The 23,467-nt window shown below is 46.7% G+C and overlaps 2 protein-coding genes across 4 annotated transcripts in view; one reads left to right on the top strand and one right to left on the bottom strand.

Moving 5' to 3' along the window:
- Positions 1–2,908: 2,908 nt before the first annotated feature.
- Positions 2,909–8,436, top strand: PSMG4 (proteasome assembly chaperone 4). 2 transcript variants are annotated; one of them, XM_086740277.1, is made up of 3 exons: positions 2,909–3,125; positions 3,230–3,305; positions 8,174–8,436. In XM_086740277.1, exons 1-3 carry the CDS (start codon positions 2,955–2,957, stop codon positions 8,242–8,244), a joined length of 318 nt encoding a protein of 105 aa, XP_086596403.1. In that variant the 5' UTR covers positions 2,909–2,954; the 3' UTR covers positions 8,245–8,436. The 2 variants fall into 2 exon arrangements, with proteins under 2 accessions (XP_086596403.1, XP_086596402.1); XM_086740276.1 differs by having other exon boundaries at positions 8,170–8,436.
- Positions 8,437–9,844: 1,408 nt separating this feature from the next.
- SLC22A23 (solute carrier family 22 member 23) overlaps positions 9,845–23,467 on the bottom strand; it is a 116,725-nt gene continuing 103,102 nt past the window's right edge. For both annotated transcript variants that reach the window (XM_086740273.1, XM_086740274.1), the window contains 3 exons: positions 22,905–22,937; positions 21,091–21,214; positions 9,845–14,263 (listed from right to left, as the gene is read on the bottom strand). In XM_086740273.1, coding sequence (XP_086596399.1) covers positions 13,906–14,263; positions 21,091–21,214; positions 22,905–22,937 — 515 coding nt within the window. In that variant the 3' untranslated portion in view covers positions 9,845–13,905. The remainder of the gene's footprint in view (positions 14,264–21,090; positions 21,215–22,904; positions 22,938–23,467) is intronic.

Below are 23,467 nucleotides of genomic sequence, written 5' to 3'. Positions count from 1 at the left end.
AACAGAGGGTTCACTGACACACACTAATGGTCAACTGCTTTCTCACGTGTCAGATTCACACTTCATTCATGCAGGAGCAAAAGCGCAGAATGCATTTTGGAATTAGAAAACATTTGCTTCTCTCAACAACATGCCAGTTCATAACTATGTACTTTACATCTCTTCTTAACTCCTCAGTTACCAGGAGGAAAATTTACTCCTGACTTAAAACTGTACTGGAGTGGAGAGGACACGTGGTAAAAGTCAGGGTTTAGGATCTAGTAACTCCTGTAGGCAACCTAACTTTTGGAGAAGCGCAAGGAGCATAGAAGTACATAACTTTAAACCTTGTCTCCTGGGGCTTGGACCTCATCTGAGCAGCAATATCTACACAGATCCATAGGCACATGCAGTGCTTTTGCTACAGTACCTTTGCTTTATCATTAGTTTGCTATCTGGTGTCTCACTGCAGCTGAGGCTCATTCTAGCCTCACACCTGACAAATAAGGCAGACTAATGGGCCCTGCTTTCACGGCCACAGAAAAAAGATGAGCACGTTAAAGGAAGTGCAAGAGGTTCCATAAGCTGCTGGATAGCTTTCCCCTCTCATTTTGCAGGGGCTCTGATGGCCTTGCAGTGCTGAAATTAGGAAACTTGATGGTCTGGTTCTGCACAGCTCCACTCATTCTTCACACCTGCATTGTAAATAAGAATGCTTACTCAGCATTTTATTGCTAGATGAATGTTTTTCCTTTTCTGAGCTGAAATAAGGATTTAGCATGACCTACAGACAGCAGCTATTTCACAGAAAAGCCTTAAATACGTGGAACTGCTTATGTGCAGAGGAACCCTGTGGCTTACCTTCAGAGGTCTGCAGGGCTTAGGATCCCAAGGAAAGCTACAAGCACTTTGGAGAAAATTTCTGATGAGAAGGGGAACAGATCAGAACATGAGGAAATACGGGCTCCTAGGGAGAAGCAAACCTGTAGACTACCTTGGAAGCAAGACAAGAAACTTGTATTTGATGTGGAAAGATGAGGTAAGAAAACAGAATACTCTTACTTCAATCCAGCAGATAATTTAAACATAGGTTTAGCACACAAGAAGGCCCAAATTTCTATGTGGTGGGAAGAGACAGGCTGGGCTGGAACGTTGTTAGAGCAGATCCTCCACTGCAGAAGCAACTCTGTTCCGCTGTAGTAGAGAAACTGGCTCCAGCCACTTAAAGAGGGATTTACCTATGTGAATAAAGTTGCCTGCAAAGCCTCGCACCTCTTACCTTTCACCCTACCCTCCCTTGGAGTCAATGGAAATCGGTCAGGAGAGGATACTTCTTGCTGAAAAGAGAGATCTAAAGCAGCTCAGCTGAAATGTGTCCTAAAATTGCCTGCTTCTCTCTTCTGATCAAGCGATCCTAGGGCAAATCTCCTCCACTGCCTGCATGTGCCTAATCACAGTAATCTCACCACCTGTAAGGCTCCCAGCAGATATTTTATCCAGTGCTTAGATTTTTATTTCTGCAATGCCGCAAGAGTTGGGGGGGGGGAGGCGCGGTGGTAAAGCTGCCAGCTGAGCGCAGACCGAACCCATAGCTGCAACCAGCAAGAGTGAGGAACATGATGCAGAGGGAAGCGTTCGGTGCACGCAGCCAGCACTCGCCCCCTTCCAAGGTGGCTTTTATCACCTCTTTGCCTGCCTGATCTCCGCAGTTGCCACAGACTAAGTGTCAGTTGGCTGCTGGAACAGGGAGAGGCCGATTTTTGAGCCCCAACACAAACCCCAGCCTCTGCACATGCTTCCCTCATAGAAGGCCAACCCATGCGGAGGCGAAGGCTTGGGACGGGAGATCTGGGGACCAGCACAAGACTGAAGATGCTGGCAGCAGCGAGGTGAGGGACAGGCACAGCTGGAGTCTGCTGCCATACATTGCACAATGCTTTGTGCGAGCAGCAAGTGACAAATGTAGGGCAGAGGAGGTGGCCCGCGACCCCCCCCACCTCTTCCCAAGCTGATCCTGTGCCATGGGATGTCAGGGTATGGCAGCTGGGCCAGGCTTAGCTGCCTCCCGGGATTTAGCATCGATGCGGCAGCACGGACAGAAATTATCAGGGCTGAGGATTTTCTCTTTCAGCAGATGCCAGAAGCAGCGCAGCGGCTTAGGGAAGAAAAGTGATGACCAGCTCCTTTTTTTTCCCCCCACCATTTATTCAATGTGAAAATGAAATTTTAGAATTTGGAAATGGAAATGTTGTTTTCTAGAAGTACATATGAAACTGGAGGCAGAGGAAATACTGACTAAAAAGCCAACCTGCATCATTCACTTGCTTGTTCGTTAGGCAGAGACGATCACCCTGCCTACGGCGCGAAGACACGCACTCCCAATTGCAAAGGGTCCACGGCCATCCATGTGGCAGCCACAGAGGGTACAGCTGAGGAAAAGCCTTTTCAGTGACAGCCAGCTTAGCTGGGCTCTGGCGAAAGCGTGGTGGGCGCAAGGTTCACACCCACAGCGGGGCCTCCAGTTCTCGGCCCCGTGCCCTCCGGAGCTCAGCCAACCAGACTCGCTGGCCTTGCACATCCCCCCTTGTAACCCCGAAACCCTCCAGAGCTGAATGGAGCTAAGGTCACCTTGCCCTTCCTCCTCCCCTTCCCCGGGGTGGGGGTTCGGAGGCCGCACAGCATCACGCCAGCCCCTTCCCCTCGGTCTGAAACCCCGGGAGCCGCCCGAACCCCCGATTTACCGGCGGTGCCTCCGCCGGCGGGGGCTCACCCGCCATCTGATGGGGTCTCCCCGTCCCTGCGGCTGCCCTCGCCTTAATCACCACCCCCGCGGGGGGGGGGGTAGGGGGCGTGCACCCACCGCGGGGTGCCCGGGAAAGACGGGGAGGGAGGTGGGGCGGGGGCTGCGGAGCACCGCCTCCCCGGGCCTTGCTTTGCGGAGTGAGGCCTGCGGCCGCGCCGGGAGAGAAGGGCAGATGGAGGCGGCGGCGGCGGGGGTAGGCGGCATCGCCCTGCACGACTTCAGCGGGCGGCTGGGCGAGCAGCGTGTGCACTTCCACGCCATGCGGCTGCGGGACTCGCTCTTCCTCTGGGTGGGCGCCGCGCCCGCCCTCGCCAGCCTGGCCGTCGCCATGTGCAGCCCCCGCGTGAGTGTCCCCCCGCCGCCTCTCCCGGGGCCCGGCGGGGCCCCCCGCCGCTTCTGCCCCCGGGTCTCAGCCCTGCCCTGTGTTGTGCTGTGCTCCGCTTGCAGGACAGCGTCCCGGTGGCCGCCTCGCTCCTGGGAGATCCCTCCGACACCGCCTCCGCCTGCCTGGCCCAGCGCTTGGGTAGGTGCGGGCCCGCCGGATGCGCGCTCCCGGCGCGGGAGGGAACCGGATCCGGGGCGGTAGGGTGGGGAAGCGGAGAGGGGAGAGGGGGTTCGCCTTCCGTGGAGGGGGTAAAAACACGCGGGTGGGGTCTGGGCAGAGCTGTTTCTAGTGGCATTGGAGCCAGAACCCCCGGTGTGGGTGGGCACGGGGGTGTGGGGAGCCGTGCTGGTTGCCCAGGGGCGAGCAGCAGCCGTTGTCCTTCCGGGGCTGCTGCTCCTGGCCGACCTCAGCTGGCGGCGGTCTCTGCTCGAGAATTATCAAACCCGTGTGATTTAATATCCCGAGCGTGGCTCTGGGTGTGGGGCAGGGGGAGCCACACGCATATGCCAGCCGAGGGGGACGTTCAGTGACCTCCTCTCCGTCACACTCCTGCGCTGGGGATGGCCCTCATGCAAGGTGCCTGTGTTTTGCCTGAAGATGAAGCCATCCCTCATCACATCTTGCACCTTTTAGCCCCCGAATGCTGAGAAGTTCTGGCCTGGAAGGTCCTGGATCATCTCACAGACAGCAGTGTCTGATCTGACTGTCCCCGCAGCGTGTAACAGGCGCCTCTTGGGATGCCTCTCCATTTTCAGCACCTGTAAGAGTGTCCTGCTATACCTAGAGCAATGCTGCCCTAGCCAGATTCCTGAGTCTGAATGCTAACTTTCAAACTCCTGTATCTCTAAAGAAATACTTGGCTTAATGCGTCCTAGCGCCCTCACATCTCTGAGAGGTACATCGTGCTGGTTACTTCTCATCACCTACCAGTAACTGACACAGCTCCAGCTGGTGAACTGCTGAAGTTTACCGAGTTTTAAATGCGAGATGCTGCGCTACTCAATCTCATTGTGCTTCTGTTGTTTCAGTTGGGAAGGCCACGTGATCTTTCTTAATTATCTGTGTGCTGATCTTCATTATGGGCAATATGTCCTGAGTTTGTATTGTCTGGCAGTTTCAGATGTCTACACCTGCTTCTTCTCCATGACCACTACCGCATGTGTAAAAAGGACAAGACTGCTCTTTGAAAAACAGTACTAGTGTTCTTTCTTCATCCTGATAACTTATCTTTTAATAACCACTGCTGTAGTCTCCCCTGAGGGCAGCTCTTTCTCTTCATACAGGGTTCAATAATTTCCATTTTAAGTAATAACTGTACAACATCATTTCTTTATGCGTAATTAGTGCATTATCCTTAAGAAATCAGTAAAATGTAGTCAGAGAGGGTTTATTTTGGGTAAAGTGTACCAGTTTGTTCCATTTTCTGTTTGGTCTCCTCCTTACTAATTTCTTCTCAATCTTGCTCTAAGCTTCTGTGTAGCACTGGTATCCAGCTAACAGCTCTAAGTCATCTCGGTGATTCCCATCCTGTCCTGTCTTTCTTTTTTTTTAGCGCTTGTGTTATCTTCACTCTTAAAGATTTATTACAGATTTCCTAGCTAGGGTTGGTAATAACTTGTAATTTCTTATATTAGTGCTTTTAGTGTTCTAGGACAGAGGCTGTGTGAGTCCCCTGATTTTTCTCCCAGTAAGTGGTCTGTCTGCTTTTTTGTTATGATCCTTTTCTCTTTTGCATTGCTAATTTCACATACTTTGTTACTGAGAACTGATAGTGTTGCTTGGTACTGGGATAACGGTTACTCTTTATCCTCAGATCGTAATGCACCTTACTATTTTCTTCTATTTGTGCTGTAAGTATCTTTCATTATTTTCTCTTAAGCTTTCTGTGCCAGTTGTGGCCCAGCTTGGCTTTTGGGCAATGTTCTTCTGTATAAGTGCCATCTGACCTCGCAGTTGCAGTTTTCCTTGCTGGTCAGTCCCTTTTATATTCGTTACAGATAAAACTCTTACTCATGCTATCCTGCTTAAGTTATATGGTATTGAGGAAGTTCTGTAGACCTTTTTCACCTTTGGTTGTGAAGAGAAAGCCAACAATACACTTCTGGCTTTGAATAATTACATGCTTCCTCTTCACCTGATCATAAGTGAGTTTTGAGAAGAGAAACAGATCTTCCTTCTGAAGTCCTACACCTTAAGTTTTCAGGCTTGCTTTTGTCAGTCCAGCAATTTAAGTCGGCTGATGGTCACTTATTCCAAAATTATTTATTCTTCTGAAACCAGTGGATCCACAAGATGATCACTAAGCATCTCTATATCTTCTTTGTTCCACAAAGTGCTCGGTAAGGAAATCTGTGTTCTGCCTTGACTAGGAACACGAAGCTTTGCTATTACCAGTAAGTTTTCCTCTGGGAAATTAAATCCTTGTTACTCCCACAAATTCTGTACAACAGAGATGCTATTCTCAGCCAATCCTAACTTGTAGCTGCACTTCCAAAGTAGTCTTTTTAACTGTCCTGCCATGTGGAAATCTTCAGGTAGGCAGGATCTTTTTTTTCCATGCTGTCACAATTTTTTACATGCTGTTTTCATTCTGGTCTTCACAGGCACTAACTTAAGTAGCATACAATACCATTTGAACATAAGTATTTTTATTTCTTATACTTCCCAGCCACATTCCATCACCTGCCTTTTGTTCCTACACTATCAGGTTCCCTGCCCTGGAGCAGGAGTTTCAGCGCTGCAGTGCATCAGTGTACGCATTCTCCTGTTGTTTTCTTTACAGCCTGGTAGGGGTCCTAGCCAGAACAGCTGCACTTGGTGTGCTGGCTCTATCTTCTCCCTTCTTTCAGGGTTGGTTTGTTTTTTTTTTTTTCTTTTCTATCACTGAAGACACATGATTTGCCATGTTCCTATTCCTCTTTCTACCTATTTTTATCTATATCTGTTTGTATTAGGTGCAGGGACTGTTTCTCACCACCCTGCCTGGCAGGAGATGTGTCTCACTAGTCAAGAAACACAAATCTGAAAAGGTTGTTTCCTGTAGGTTTGTGGATTCTGATTTCTGAGAGAGTCTTGTCTATTAGTGCCTCCCTTACCTGCATATCCTGAAATCACAGTGCTTTCGGCCGCAGTGACTGCTGAATAGCACAAGGTCTTCATCTTCCCTCTGTAGGCACTGGCAGACTCCTGGTGAAGAGCACCTCAACCTCTCCTTTGAGTCTTTCTCAGTTCCCCTCCATCACCTCTTTTTCCAGCGCAAACTGTCTACAAACTTTTGCCTAACACTTGTCCTGTCCGTTCTCCTGCTCCCACTGGGCTCCTCTTCAAGCTTAGATTTGGGCCTTGGCCCTGTCCCTGAGGTTGTAGGAGCAGGTCTGTGCTGCCAGAGTGCCTCTGGGCACTCAGCACGTCCCGGATGATGAGCTGTTGAGGAAGCTTTTTCCCCGCTTTGAGGGGCTGGTGCAACAGGGGTTAGCAGCCAGGCTGCGCGGGAAGCAGCTCTGCTGAAGTTTTTTAGGTAAGCCTTGTCTTTCGCGGTTTTCTGCTTTACTCTATAGTCTGCCATGAAGGCGTAAGATCTTCTGTCCTTCTCACAAGAGTTCATGTGTCCAAATGAATCCGCAGGGAAGTGGGGACAAAAAAGCTCCTGCTGGGAGCAGAGCCCCTCAGCACAGGCAGCCCTGAGGGATTCAGTGTCCCAGGGACTGGGAACAGCATCACAGAGACTCAGTTGGATCTTAGGCAAACATAATTAAGAAGTTGAGTTTTGACATTGCAGTGTATGATGTAGCTTTGTTAGATAGGATAATAGTATTAACTAGTTCAGAATTAGTGTTGCATTCATTTAGGGTATGATGATGAAGCACTAGTGCTTACCAAACATGCTGCTTTATACCACAAAATCTGGTGCCAAGCGCTATTTTTTTTTTGCAGAGCAATGTGCTGTGCTGTATCAGCATTGCGTAGTACCAAATTTTAAAAGGCAAATGAGTTGTCACATTTCAGAAGCAACTCTGCTTGCTAAGCCAGGAAGCTGGTAACCTGTTAGAACAGAAAATAATAAATTGATTTGCATAATGAAAATGCCTCAAAAGTGCTGTTTAAGTACATTTTTATATCTAAATATATGTTTTTGTAGTTAACTTTCCCATTTAAAAAGGATTGAGATATTAGGAGTTCTGGTGTCTTAATTTTAATTTTTTTAAATTCAGATGATATTTTTGAATATTCAGCATAACAGTCTGATTTCTCCCTGGGATCGTCAGCTCTGAGCTCACTTCCTGCCAGGAACATCTGTGACCCAAATACCAATTTTGTCTTCTGTTTTACACAACTCAGTTTAAATATAGTGCCTGTTTTTCCTCTATTTTTTGTACATTCTTCACAAAGTTTAGCTTTAGCAGTGTATAGAGAGTTACAAATTTGCTGTATTACTATGATTCCATTTTATTTATAAAACACTTCTTGGTGTTTTCTGTTCAAGTCTGATAATTAAGTCTTCCTGCCCCAGTGGACATTATTTTTCTCACTTTTAATTAGCTCTGTCATGGAGGCAGCTCTTAATTTTATAGCACCTCTCTCTAGGTATTTGTCATTACAGTAGCCTGGAACTTGTGCTTAGCTTCATTGCGTTCAACTCCAGGCCTGCTGGAGTGTTTGTGGACACCATATAAATAAAGGTTAAAGGATATGAAATTATTGACAGCAGGTTTAGACAAGCGTGATGCACACTTTTGGGGGCCTTTTTAGGGGTTCATAATAAAGTAGAACTTTGTTAATTGGGGCCTAATCACTTTCTTGTGTGCTTTCCCTTTGTGTTTTTCATAGCATAGACTTACCTAGACTTACCCTACATAGACTTACCACAGACATAGCATAGCAGGAGTGGAGAATGTTGTCTTAGCCATCTGCATGATACAGCTTTTTAAAACGCTTGCTTGGATACCATCATCACTTTTATATAAAAGCAAACTACGGCTGAATACTCTGTTTTGTGTTTTAGCCAGCAAGACCAAAAAACAGATATTTGTCAGCTACAATCTTCAAAACACAGACAGCAATTTCACCTTACTCATAGAAAACAGGATCAAAGAAGAAATGATGGCTTTTCCAGAGAAGTTCTGACTTCACATCATTGTAAAATAATTTGAAGTTTTTGTTTTAGAAAAACTGATTGCAATTTTCACACTGACATTAAGTTAGTATATTTGTTTTGTATTGTTTTGATTGAATTTGCAGTTGTTATTAAATAAAGCTGGACCTAAATATAGTTGGGCTTGGAATATTTTTTTTTTTTTTTTCCAAAATTTGCTACCCTGTTAAGCAGGGAATAGGTGAGTAGGGCAGAAAAAAACACTCCGATGTGAGAACATAATTGTAAAAGTGCATGCAGTGTCTGGCCTGTGTTCAGTACTGGGATCTGCTGAGAAATTAGTTCCAAATTCTACAATTAATTTAAGAGGTACTAGTATTGAACATAATACAGTGGCTTTTAGTGTTCAAATAAAAATTTAAAAAACTTCAAACCACATTTTCAGTATTGAAAAGCTGTAACATAAAATAAGTGTTACCTTGCTCTGTTTTTTTAGTCCCTGTTGGTTATAGTACTGGTGCTAAACAATGGATTTCCTTCCATCTCTTGGGCCCTGAGAATACTGGAAGAGTTTCACAAAGCATTTTCTGTACATCCTTGAGGGCTATATAGAAGGAAAAAGCACAGCTTGAATTTTTGAGCAATAGATGAGTTAAGTTTGTCAGGCTGCTAGAAGAGCATCATGTGTGTAAACTGAATGCACTCATTAGAAAAATTGGAGGAGTCACTGCCACCACCACTGCAAACGCTCCTGCTGCTACATCTCTAAACTTGCTTTTAGGTGGGATGGCTATCCTTTCAGAGGCAGATCCATGGGCTAATTTTTCAACAAGAACGGCAGCTAAAAGTTAACTATACAAAAAAACACAAACTAACCCCAGAGCCATTGGTGTAGTGACCATTTGCAGCTCTTGATACATGCTGTGCTATGGCCCACAGCCTGTTATTCACAGCAATTTGGAGGAACACTGAGTGTAGCAACCTAATGAGTGAGTCTGGGTAATTTCTTTTGCACTGCAAATTGATCCCTGACTCAGACATAAGCTTCTGATACAAACAAAAACTACTAGTGCTGCTGCTAGACAACTGTCCCTAACAGCCTACAGAAAATGGATGGACTTACCTTGCTGTGGTGCCATGATTGGCAATTAAAAACCGGAACCGAGGGGTTGCTGATGTAGAAAGTGCACCCCCTGATGAGTCTCTTGTCTGAAGGGATTTTGAACACCTGGTGGCTTAGACATTGCAGGTTTGAGGTGGGTGCAGAAGGCCCTTCCTCACCTGGTAGGAACAGCTGCTGGTCCTTGGCTGCAGTTCAGGATCAGAATAGCAAAAAGCAACTGTTGGAGGGTATTTTCTTTTTTAACTGATACAACCCAGCAAACGCAGTCATCTATTCTTCTGTGACTGAGCATAAAGGATAATTAGTTGCAAATCAATGTGCTGATTTAATTAGCCTGATTTATACTCGGCTGATTCTGTTTGTAGAGGAGGGCAGGGCTGTTTGCTGAGGTGTCACTGACATTAGCTGCTGCCGGGCTGTTTCGGAAGACACAGCGAGGGAGCCAGACCACGGAAAGCAAACTGATGGGACGACGTCATTTTATTCTGTACATTTACATACAAAGTTCTTTTCAGTAGGTACAACAGATGTAACATCATGCAGACATTTAGCTTGTAAGACTGTTTTCAGTACTTGATTTAAGCTTGTGCTATGAGGAAGCACCACCAGACTATTCATGATCAAAACATACAGTACACGATTCTTTAAAACTTCATCAGAAACTGTAATGGGGAGGGAGGTCTCACCCACTAGACATAACACACTGTACTCCTTTCCCGAAACATTTTACACAATACATTTAAAATGAGGTTTGTAATTTTATTTTTCTTAAATTAAAAAAAAAAAAAAAGTTACAGTGGGAGAGGTCACCCCCCCACTTAATAGTGTTGTCTTATGTGCCAGCTACAGGCGCAACTTGACTTGACATTCAGTGAGTTCAGTTAATGGCACTTCTGCTTCCAATTTGGTGACCTTTAGTGTTTGGCTCTAGGAAGTGGCAACAGTTAAGTAAAATACTTCCTTTAAAAAAAAAAAAAAAAGCCTGCTCAACAAAAACCAAAAAGTAAATCACAACCTCCTTTCTGAGTGGCCACAAAACACTTGCAAACCTGTTTGCAGTGTGTCTGGCAACAAAAGCAGTACTGAAACCTTAAAAGGGGAAAAAAACCCCAAGATCAAGCATAATGTCTTTCACATTTTTGTTTAAACTTACAAAGATGGAAGAAAGCCCTTAAATGGTAAACCCAAAGAAAAATCCACGGATGGGCTTAGAGGTTACTGAAGGTTCACAGAAAAAGGCCAAAATGGACAGGACAGCTTTGACCGCTTCCCTTGCTGCGGTGGCCAGAAAGAGCCACCTAAGGAAAGCCTTTCCTGGTGATGGCTGCGGAGGAGACGCGGCCAAGGAGCCGATGGTGCGGCAGACTGAGAGCCTCATCCTGCCGTAGGACCAGGCAGAGGTTGGTAAGCATCTCTGCATTTCATTTCTGCCCTACTGCATCACCTGGTACCCGACTTCTCCACATGAGATACGCTTAGCAAAAGCTTCCCAGCTCTCTGTGTGTGTGTGTTAAAAAAACCCAGAAAAACAAAACAGAACAACAACAACAACAACAAAAAAACAAACAAAAAAACCCCCTCACAGAATTGTTCACCTTTTCAGGAAAAGGAGCAAAACCAGAACTGCCAAGGCAGGAAATCAGTTTGTGTTTTATTGTCATGACAGAGGACCGCACCAACTTGAGAAGCTGGGGTTCCACATGTAGCAGAAAATGAGTACCGACTACCTGGTTTCAGGCAAAAAAAAACCAAACCCAAAAGCAACAAATCAAGTAGATTTCATAAGAACTAAAAAAAAAAAAAAAAAAAAAAGCCGCACATTCCTGTCACCTAGTTTGTTTATTATATAAACGTTGATATAACAACTATTCTCTTCCCTGGGCCCGTCTGTCATCAGAGAGCAACCACCAGAATCGGAAACGGTAAAGCGCTGTGGACAACAGCAGTGAGCACACCAGGACCACTGACAGTGCTGGAAGCAGCCAGTCGATGAGGCGTGTTGGATGGTCGATAAGAGCCATACCATAGCTTGAGCACGCACGCGCAGAGACCACGAAGGAAGGAGCCGCTGGCTCCACAGCACGATGGACGGCAGGACGCTGCTCTCCGCCTCTGCGCTCGCCCCTGCTCCTCTGCTCTCAGGCCCATTTCCATTAGGACTTGTTTTGCTGCTTCGATTTTTTGTTGTAAACCCACTTTTTATTTTTCCCCCCTTTTAATGCACGTGGCTTACTAGAAGCATTTCATATCGAAGGCAAAAGTTATTGCACAAATTTGGCACGTGAATACTGCATGAATGGGGAAGGCCTGGGTTTTTCCTCAGGTGAACACAGACTGCAGAAGTCTCAGCACAGAACAAAAACAGAAGCAGCCGTGCTCAAGCTCAATAATAAAACTCAAGTGTAAGGAAGATTGGGCTCTCACTGTTACAGCAAGTCTAGCAAAGGTGAAAAAAAAAACCAGTAGTGTAACTTTGGGCAAAACTACCATCAACTGGTCCAGTGTTTCTTACCAGGCTCAAGAAGAACCGGAATGTCCACATACTCTGTACAAAAATTAGCAGCTTTAGGACAACATTGTTACTCTGAACACAACAATCTCTGCCGCTTCTGCAGGTCTACCTGTCCCCTTGCACTCACCAGCGTCTCAGGCTGTTTACTGCATCGCCCGCCGGGGAGCACGTATCTCTGATTTATTGGGGCCTGTAAGAGGACATTGGCAGCCTAATGGAGGATGGAAATTGTTAGGTACAGTAGTTAATCGACAATATATACAGCAAAGGAGGAAGGGGGAGGGAAGGCAGAGGAGGAAAGTGCGTACGAACGCAAGATGTACATCAAACAAAGTGGCAATCATACGGACACTCAGCACAACATCGACATCCTGCTGCTCTGTTTGTTTGAACGTCTGCACTACCAAGCAATCACAAATGGATGGCCTGAGTGAGAAAGGAGAAGAGGGAGGGAGAGCAGGGAGGTTGACTACAATGCAAGAAAGCTGTTTGTTTACAAAGTTTTCGCATTGAACGAGATCCTCACGGTATTCACACAGTGAGAACCAAAAGCCGCTGGCCAAAGGAAACAGTTGGTTTGGGGGCTGGAAGAGAGAAGTCAAGTGGCCACTGTCAAATTGCCACGTGCACAGTAGGAGACAAACTAGATGTTCACTTTGCTTAGCCTAGAGTAGGATCAATGCAATTGAAGTAATTTTTTTTTTTTTCTTGAATGAAAATCCTACAAGACCAGTTGGGGAAGGGCGGAAATCAGGGTGAGTTCACTGTATATTCTTGGGTCAGAACCAGAAGACATCTCTAAAAGCCCCAAGATGGCCAACAGCAGACCGTCAGTCATTATTCACAGGCTATCAATTAATTCCTTTCCGACAGTGACTTAAGCTTTTCATCAACTTAAATTGAAAACTCAAACCCTGGTTCTAAAAACCAGGTAAGGCAATGCCAGGACACTCATTTCCCAGGAGTGGGCATCCCAGCTGCACTGCCTTTTGGAATAAAAGTACAGATCGTACCTCATACTTCTTACTTTTTGTCCCTGCTGGTCTAGGCTCTTCTTCTGGAGCAGTCACTCAGAGACTCTACCGGCTTCCTGGTAATTAAAGCCATTCTCAGCAAAACTAATTTTTGCATCATTGGTCAAATCATTTACATCACCTACATTACTATTAAAGACCAGTGGAAACCTTCTAAAATAGATGAATAGACTCTTAAAATGGAGAAGGCTGATTCTAATAGAAAAAGCAGCTTGTTTGGGTAGGATTTTCTTCACTGCATTTAGCGGAAAAAAAAAAAAAAGTACTAATTTAGAAAGAAACTTTTAAGTGCAAGTGGGCTATAAAAACAAACATAAGCTGCCTAAAATGCAGTCAGAGTCACAACAGGTTTTGCTTTTTTTTCTTCTTCTTTTTTTTTTTTTTTTTTTTGGTGTATACAAACACAGCAGGCAACCTGGGCGCTTGGACTTTCTAGACAGGCAGAAGAATGTTGCACAAGTCTAAATTTCAGTCAATTCAACTTTGCAGTGGATCCCTCTTTCCTTTAAAGAAACACAAAAACAAAACAGAAAACAACCCCCCCCATGGTTTCTTTCTTGGAATGGCTGCACCTCTTATAATAAGATGGCTTCATTTTTGTGATCTATGAAAGGAAAAGGAAATAAAGTGCTTCTTGAGAATAAATCAAAATAAATATACATATTTAATGGCAGGAAAAAAAGAGTTCTGAAGGGCTACCTCCAGCCAGGTCTTTTCTCAGATGAGTCTTTTCCCCCATAACTTTTTCAAGAGCAATCTGCACAACAGTTGAAGATGCCAGAAGTTGCTTTAGCAGCAGAGTTGAATTCCCCCCAAGTCTGTGTCTGCTCCATCACTGTTTTGTAAAATCTGTGCAAAACACCTTTGCCCAAAGTGCTGCTCCTCCTGCACAACAGCATCAAATAAGATACTAAAGAAAGAGGTGAAAGAAAAAAAAAATCCAACCAAAAAAAAAGAAGGAAAAAAAATCCACCCGGTTACATCGACTTCATCCCGTTGGCAGTGGTGTTCTCTGAGATCCCGTCGCTCACAGCTGCCGAGTCATGGAGGCCAGAGTAATCCTTGAGTTCAGAGTTTGTCAGAAGCAAGGGCTGCTCCCCCTTCTTGTGCGGCAGGAGGGGCTGCCGGGTGTAATGTTCCCCATCTGGGATGTTCTCGGGCAGGTTCTGGTTCTTGCTCTCCGGCAGCAGTAGGATACAGATGATGCAGATGAGCGTACAGCAGGCGAAGATGACGTGGTGGAGGAAGTAGCCTTTCTGGTTGTGGAGCTCCATGATGGGGGCAGTCAGGCGGCCGAAGCCTGCGCTGGCCAGCACCAGCCCCAGCCCACCTCCCCTGTAAACACAGCAGAAGTGAGAGCCTGGCCCTGCAGCCCACTCCTGCCAGTGCAGCTCCATCGGCACTGGGCTGGGGAGCCCACAGCCCTGACAGGTCCTCTTATATCTACTTTCTTCCAGCTTAAAGCCATTACCCCTTGTCCTATCACTACCTGCCCTTGTCAAAAGTCCCTCCCCAGTTTTGTTGTAGGCCCCCTTTAGGTTCTTTCCATGAGGGAAAACCAGATTTTGCTTAGCATGTGAGCCTTCTCCAGCTTACACAGGACACATCAAGAAGCAGTAGGTGCAGAAGTCAGTTTTTGCTGCCTGTAAAGTATCTGGCATCAATCAGCAGTGGAGGCAAGAGATCAGACTTTACAGGCCACTGCCGCGATCCGTTATACCAAACACTGAGCGCTGAAATATTATCTCCATAAAACAGTGTTGTGCCTGGAACCTCTCAACACGCTGACATTGTAATAACATGCCTCCTTTTCAGAAAAAAAAAAAAGATAAAATAGCTAGTGGTCAGAACAAGAGTTTGCAATTAGTTTCCGAGACCTCCTCTAACTCACTGTACAAGTTGAGGTAGGTCCCTCACTTCACTCTCTCTTGCTCTTCTTGTGTGTTCTTGTATCACAGAAAGGGGTTATGAAAAGGTTAACATTGGCGAAATAATTAAATTTTAAATAGGTACCTTTATAAAATATTATTTATGGCACAAATACTTATGTGTTAAATGCAGTGTGCTTGTATATTGAGATCATACATGCAAACACTCCAAAAAAAAGGTGTAAATGCATGAAAGCTTAAAAAAAAAAAAAAAAGAAGTGTGATAAAAACCTCATCTTTCCCCAGGTACAAGCATTGAAGTCACTTGTGCAAGCCAAATTCAGGGCTCTCTCCTGATGCTCGGCCACGCAAGCAACCTCTCTTGCAATTCTTCCTCTTGCTCATCAGTGTCTCTCCAGGTCCTGGAGCAGGCGTGCCTGGCACACCTCTGGCCACATGCCCACCTCGTTCGGAGGCACAGCTCGCGCTCCCAGGGCCTGTCCCCACTGGGTGACCATGCACTGAAGCAACACCACAGGCACGTCTCCAGGGCAAACCATTCCCTCCTCCTGCCGCAGCCCGACCGAGGCCTCCGGCCAGTGGAGCATCACCCTCAAGTGACCCTTAGCAATATTTTAGCAATATTGCTAAGAGCAGCAGCCTGTCCTTGATTTTCCAAAGGCCCTGCCGCCTGCAGAGGGAGGTCCCCCCATGAGCTTAATCGCTGGCACCCCGCTCCCCACTCCCCGACTGAGCTCGCCCAGGGAAGCATGCTTCCTGCGGCTCCTCTGGGAGATGCCACCTATTCCCAAGCCCTCTGGTGATAGAACGGGCTCAGGTGCTTCAGTTCCCGGCCCAGTGGCAGAGATGTAATTATTAACGGTAACTGGACCTTACGAAAGACAACTGCAGAAGGCATATGAACTGCTTCACAACAAGTAGTCGGGGAGAAAAAAAAAAGTTTCATCAACTATCGAGCATACCAGAAATCACAGCACTATCAACCTACAAATGCCAAATTCACTCAGCCAACCACCATGTTAAAGGTAAACTTTACCCAACCCTTTCCAAAATCCACTGCTGCTTACTTGACAGCTAACGGGCAGCAAGCACAGGTTTAAAAAAAAAAAAAATGCTGTTGGGAGACCGACTGGATCAAAAATTCACGTATGTACCCTCCAATTCTCCAGATCAGCAGAGCATCTTTCACAGACAACAGTGATTTCCCCAAATACTGTGAAAGAGCTTATTAAAAACCCACCAGCTTTCCAATGGCAATTTAGAAACCCAGCTGAAAGCGGCCATTGTGCAACAGGCCTCCCTGCAACTTCATTAATACACTCATCACACGAGTGACGGGCAGAATCAGGCCCCCCATGCACGGCAAATCCCTCTCCAAGCTGGCTATGGAGCAACAAAAGCCCGGCTCATTTACATCAGTGTTTGCTGCGGCTAAATCGTATCTCAACCGCTGAGAAGGACCTGAGGTGAGTTTTAAAAGCAGCTGTAGAAGGACATCAAGCAAGCTGAAAGGGAACAGGAAAAGGCAACAACAAAGACTGCTCTATTGTTACAGGTCAAGTGGCTTCAGATTTGGAGCGGAGGGAAAATTTTTTCCATAAGACGTCAGTAATTAGAGCAGGTGTTACTTTATCCAGCGCCATCAAAACCTGGCAGAAGGTGGCTTGAAAATACATTTTGGTATGCATCGTAGAAGATTTTTTTTTAAATGTTTGACTGTTCTGCCAATACGAAAATGGGAAAAAAAAAACCCTGAAAATACTGTTAGGAAATTTTTGCTGTTCGCATACACGTCAGGAAAATGGGTAGAGGGTAAAAGACGCAGCACCCTCATAATTCATGCTGTTTTTGCAGGCTCTGTGGGGCAGCAGGCAGAAATCAAAACCATCCAGGGTGTTTTGGGACACTGCTCCTCCTCAGTATGGGCTTTCCCATGGTGGGGGACTGGCATCTGTGTTTCAAACGCACTCCGAGGTGCAGATCGGAGCTGAGGGATGGAGCGCGAGGGCTGCTGGCACCCACGGCAAGCCCCAGCGTCTCCCCTGGCACCTCTGCCCAGCAGCGGCTGCCGCAGGGGGGTTTCCCACGGCATGGCCCCACGGGTGATCAGAGCTGCTTCCCCCATCCCTGCTCGTCCAGTGGCAGCCAGACAAGATGGTTTGCGTGAGGCTTACAGTCCTGATGTGGGCAAGTCACAAAGGGACCTTGGTCCAAAATTTTGTTCTCAGAAAGGGTCTCCTTGGTCGTGGGGCAGAATTTCCTCACTCGCTACTGCGGTGTTTTTTCAGAGAACAGCAAAGCCTCCTCGCTGACATTCTTTGCTTGAACCAGGCTAAACCTAAGAAGAGGGATTTGTCCTTCTCAGCGCTGCTCAGGAGAATAGAGAAATGTTAACCCTATCTGCTGGTGCCCTTTTGTCCATCTCGAGCAAACGGGTCAATACGTGGCATGGCTCAGAGTACAAAAGAGCCAGAGAGGTAGTCAGGATGGAGGAGATTTTGGGAGAGCACCTACTCCAGCCTCCTGCACTAAGCGCGACCAACACTGAATTCAGACCAGGTTTTTTAGGGTTTTGTCCAGTTATCTCAGCCACTTCTTGAAGTCAGTCCCTAAAAGCCTCCATGGTTTTCCCTGCCTTTCCTGTACGTAAGCAATTCTGTTGTGCGCTCAGTCCTGGGCCAGAGCTTCAGTAACACACCTGGAACCCATGACCTCATGGGGCAAGGCACCATCTTTGAAAAGCCAGGCCTGCTTCAGGTCCCAGTAAACAGCTCGATACCCCACTGGAAATTTGGCTTGAGACAGCTATTAATGGGTAAAGCTTCTAATTCGGCCATCACTGCCCACTCTTCATTTCTTTGGCTGGGTGAGTGCAAAAGCAGGACACAGAGAGAGAAAACCAGATTGCTTTTCCACTTGTTAGTAACTGAGCATGCAGAGGATAGGGAGAGGACACACTGTAGTTTCGTCAGTGTGTTCCTATTTAGTAGCCGTGCAACCCGCAACAGTGATCCCATTGAGATTACTGGAGATGGATTATCAGTGCCACTTATTGCTTAAATTGACTGCTTGGAAGGAGCTCTGTACTGAAACTGCCGGTACAAGGAACGGGAGCTCCTGGTGAAGCCCTCCTACCTAGTGCCAGGAGACCTGAGTGCAGTGCAAGGGTATGAAGAACTCCTCTGTGCCACATGACAGTGTGGGACCTTTATGTCTTTGGAGTCGATGACATCTCTTGGCAATGAAGATGGCTGTTTTCATCCTACACTGCTGTAACTGTTCATATCAACACCACAGCAGAAGAGCCAGATGGGTACTACGGGTTGGCCATCATGTCACCCCTACCCTGATAATGGCAGTGCTGGTTTTCCCCCTCAGGGATGGGGGGTTACAGGTAAAGGATTTGAGCAGGGAAACCCCAGAGACAGCCCTAATGCTCTCTTTGCCTTTTTTCCTGAAGGTTCCTCAAGATTCAACTGAAAGCATATTAAGATGGCCTGAAACACTAAAGTGCATCCAAGGCAGTATTTTGGGGAACAGGTTATGAGGGAGCAGCCAGATTCCACCACAAAGCAAAACACAAGGCAGCTTCACCACACCTCTGCCTGAGAGATGTTTATGCACCAACCTAAGCGCCACCTCCTAATTAAAGCCCCGAGTGAATCTTATCAAGAGCTTTACGGTGGTAGGACTGCAAAGCGCTGCACAGCATCATCATTCCTACTAATAAAGGGGACCCTGGGGCATCATATCCACCTATTGTCACTTGCCTGGTGTCACCCAGCAGAGTCAGGGGAAGCAGAAGCTTGGCTCCCAGCCAGGATTTTGTCCCCTTCCCTGTAGCAACGCAAGCAATTTAAGGGGAAAAAACCTGCTAAGTTCACGCTGTGCATTTGATCTTACTTGGCAGATTCTCTTCTGGCTGACATGGCCAATTCCTTATCTACACGTCTTTCAGACAGAGACAAGGAGAAAATTAAAGAGGCATAAAAACACCAAACTGGCACGCACATAAGTAAATAGCTGTTAGTGTTTTGGGCTGCTGTATAATCTCCTCACCACTCACACTGCCTGCCCCTGTGGAAATAACATTATCTGTAAAATACATTCACAAAGTCAGATAGCTTGGAAAAAAAGGCCACGGATCAAGGACACTCTGTCTACTCAACTGACACTTTTGCGAAGTTACTGAAAAGGCATATAAAGAAAGAAAGAAAGAAAGGAAGGAAGGAAAAAAAAAAAAAAAGAGTATCCTCTTCTTTTCCCTCCACCCATATGACCTACATTCCTGGGAAATTCAATGGAGTCAGGGTAGACTCCTGAATCACTATGGCATTGCTGAAAGAATCCAGAACATGCAAGCACAACCTTTGTGCTGTGAAAGGTAACAGTAAATACATAAAATAGTACGAAAACCTGACTATACAAAGACATTTTACAGGAAGCTCTCCAGTGAAGATCATCTGCCTGATTTCTACTATTGCTCTGGATGAAATGCTCCTTTTCAGAAAAACTTTGAGCCTCTGCTAAGATCGATCTGGCTGCAAAGACAAAGATGATTTTATCTGCATGCCATCCTTCTCTCTAAACTGGAGAGACATGGATTTGATGGATGGACTTGGTAGATAAGGAATTGGCTAGATGGTCATACTCAAAGAGTTGTGGTCAATGGCTCGATGTCAAAGTGGAGACTGGTGACAAGAGGCATTCCTAAGGGGTTGGTATTGGGACTGGCGCTGTTTAACATCTTTGTCGGCGACATGGACAGTGGGACAGAGTGCACCCTCAGCAAGTTCACTGATGACATCAAGCTGTGTGGTGCAGTCCACACCTTGCTGGAGGGAAGGGATGCCATCCAGAGGGACCTTGACAGGCTGGAGAGGTGGGCCCATGCAAACCTCATGAAGTTCAACAAGGCCAAGTGCAAGGTCCTGCACACGGGTCAGGGCAATCTCAAGCACAAATACAGGCTGAATGGACAATGGATTGAGAGTAGCCCTGAGGAGAGGGACTTGGGAGTGATTGTGGATGAGAAGCTCAATATGAGCCGGCAATGCGCCCTTGAGGCTCAGAAAGCCAACTGAATCTTGGGCTGCATCAAGAGAAGCGTGGCCAGCAGGTTGAGAGAGGCGATTCTGCCCCTCTACTCCACTCTTGTGAGACCCCACTTGGAGTACTGTGTCCAGCTCTGGAGCCCCCAACATAAGAAGGACATGGACCTGTTAGAGAGAGTCCAGAGGAGGGCCACAAAGATGATCGGAGGGCTGGAGCACCTCTCCTGTGAGGGCAAGCTGAGAAAGTTTGGCCTGTTCAGCCTGGAGAGGCTTACAGCGGCCTTCCAGTACCTAAAGGGGGCTTATAGGAAAGACGAGAACAAACTCTTAACAGGACCTGCTGTGATAGGGTGAGGGGTAATGGTTTCAAATTAGAAGGAGGTATATACAGACTAGATGTTAGGAATAAAGTTTTTATGATGAAGGTGGTGAAACACTGGCACAGGTTGCCCAGAGAGGTGGTGGATGCCCCATCCCTGGTAACATTCAAGGCCAGGTCGGATGGGGAGCAACCTGATCTGGTTGGAGATGTCCCTGCTCCTTGCAGGGGGGTTGGACTAGATGACCTTTAAAGGTCCCTTCCAACCCAAACCATTCTGTGATTTTATGATCTGCAATAAAGGCAGACCACTAACACTGGTGCTGCTGTAGGAGGAGCAGGACTGCAGACTCTCAAGAGCACCTGTACGCACCAAATGCATTTAACACCGCATGTTGCAATGCCTCCTTTCCACCGAAACACACCTATAACTGGCCTGATTAAGCTGCCCTATAGTGGCAGGCACTGCCTGCAGCTACACCCTTCTCTGCACACTCATAGAATTTCTCCTTTAACACTGAGCTGCAGACTCACATGGCCACCGTACAAATCCAGTAGAGTAAGGGAAGCTGCACAGTCTGGTTCAGCTAAGTAGTTAAAACTGTACCGCACTGTAAACGCACGCAATTCATGCGATGCCTGGGCCTGCTGATAATCACCACGATGGGACACAAGGTGGAGCCAGTGGAAACAAAGCCTCTCTATCTACAGACAGGCACTGACTTAGGCAGACTGACTACAGTGGCACTAAATTAGAGAGCAGTCCAAAAATCGCTTCAAGGTCTCTGATTATGGGGCATTTCCCCTCCCATACAATGTGTGAAGTTACACAGACAGTTATGAATTAAATGAGGATAATTTGACCCCCATACTTTGAAGAGAGGGGCTCCAGTGTCTCACCTGATTACTGTGGGTGTGATTTCAGCACAGAAGAACACGCTGAGGCTTCCCACGGCATGTGAAGAAAACATACCCACGATGGAAAATGCGGTAGAGAATTTGTCTTTGACGCTGTCACTCATACCTGCCAAGACAAGAGTGTTCATAAAAAGTAAGAATGAGGACAAATTTCCAAGGAAGAAAACAAGAAAATAGGATTACATTACTCATTCTCCCTAAATGAGAATTTGAGTCATTCTTGTAATACTAATTTAAAACTGGTATTTATAAAATCCATTCCCCAAGCACCCCAGACACAAACATATGCGAAAAAAATCATAATGTCATGCCAAAAATGGCAGTGATCTCTGAATTATTTATGCCCAGCCACCACAAAAAGGTAAAACGGGAGAAAAAACACATCTTTGGGCAGTCTTTTAGGCACCAGTCACTTCCCTCCCATGTTTGACAGACAAGCAGAAGCAGGCAGCAGTCATCAAGTTGCCAAACATCTGCTTCACGTGGTGGCTTCGGCACTGGAGAGGGTCACAGGACAAAAGGTGAAAGAAATAAAAGTGCTCCCATGTCCATGCTAAGTCTCTACATGTGATCAGTCTGCAAATTCTGTCATAACCCCCAGCTTGACAGCCTTCACCTGACAACTCTGGGTGAGAAAAGCCAATGCCATGTCTAGCGAGGCTGTTTGCTCAATCATTTCACAGCTGGATGGCAGCAAAGTGTCTATAAATCTCAACAAAGCTAAAGGAAACTGTCTCCTCATCATGACAACAATACAGCCCATCCCTCACTTGATTCTCCCTTGCCACCTTCTGTGGGCAGGGGTGGGACATCTGATCGCTGGTTGTACAAGCTCATGTGGTCCATTCTGGCCAGTGAGGAGGCCTGTTGTTCACAGAGACTATTGTGCCATAGGAGGGGAACACATAGTGCCTGACGGGAGTGCTGGGAAAAGGACTGGAGCTTTGCAGCCAATGTCCCCCACTTTCCTCCAGCCAAGTCCCAAGATCTGGCCAGAGAAAGGGCTGCTCATCAGTGTGCAGTCGCAAGCAAGTGCACTTTCTGGCTGGATCCAACGAAAAGCAACATCTGCTTTTGTTGAACATCTCTCTCATGAGAGCAAAAGGTATTTGGGAGCTCTTTCTGCATGCACCCCATGTCTGTAGGAGAGGGCAAATACTGCCCACAGACAGATACGAGCACAACACCTTGCAAACCAAGGGTCTCTGGGGCTCCTGGCACCTTCTGCATAGTGGGGGAGACTGCAGCACTGACCTTGCAGGGAGTCATGACTGCTCAGCAGAACAGACCTTGGAAAGGCTGGGCAAGGACAGGTCCGTTAAATCAAATACAGAAGGGCAGGATTTGTTCCCCTGCAGCCTGTCACTGCATTGCTATTACAGCACTTCAGGCTGGGATAAGGTGCCTGGGGAAGTATTTTCTAAGGTGCCTAAGTCCCCTTATCAGAGGGGACTTGGGCATCTTGGATCTTTCTGGAAAAGATGGAACTAGGAATGTTGCTTCTGAGAAAGCATTGCCCTATATCTAAAAATAAACCTTGGAGGACCTCTGCACCCTCTCTTGACATGCAGAACCAAGTCAGACGATGTAGAGGGGATGCTATGCTGACAGACTGAGTATAAACAAACAGGCCTGCCTAAAAGTGGGGTTCCAAGGCACTGCGGAGAAGTGGGCTTTCCCCCTGTCCCCCCCTGCAGTGGCAGCTCTGCTCTGGGTGCTTTGGCCCCAGCCTTTCAGATCCACCCACTCCCGGGGGAACGCTTCCAGCATGATGCAAATCCATCTGTAAACCATACCTGAGTCTGGAAGTTGACTATACTTTCCAATCACTGGATCCAAGATCACAGAAGTCAGAGTAGGATAAAAATAAGAGAGAAAGGGAGAGAAAACAAGAACATACTGTTGTTATGTATGCAATTTATAAAAAAAAAAAAATCCAAGCAAACCAAGACCAAAACCCAAAAAATCAAACCAAAGGTAAATCCCACATACTACCCCCTGCCTCCCTTACACTTCTCCTTTCCCATGCCACAACTGCCACATCTTACAGCCATCAGACAGGACATGCCATTTCCAGGCCCCTTTCAGCCGGAGGACAGCATGCTAATGAGACAGTGATAACAAACCAAGTGGTAATGCATTTTTAAGAGCCCCAGAATTTCCACTGGGATTAACACAAAGGCCTCTTTGTTGTTAATGAAGGAGGAGAAGAGAAACTGCCCTCCTGCTGCAGCCCTGAGGGAATGGCCGACAGAGCTGTATAGTTAGAGAGCACTGCTGGGAGACCTCTTCCTTGCCAAAACCCTGAGCTGGTGGTCCGTGTATCACGCTAGCCACCAGCTGCCATGTGTCCTACTCG

Source organism: Chlamydotis macqueenii, chromosome 2, assembly GCF_036417535.1.
Source record: "Chlamydotis macqueenii isolate bChlMac1 chromosome 2, bChlMac1.mat, whole genome shotgun sequence".
Taxonomy (NCBI): Eukaryota; Metazoa; Chordata; class Aves; order Otidiformes; family Otididae; genus Chlamydotis; species Chlamydotis macqueenii.
Note: the sequence above shows the minus strand (reverse complement) of the source record. Positions and strands in the feature narration are given on the sequence as shown.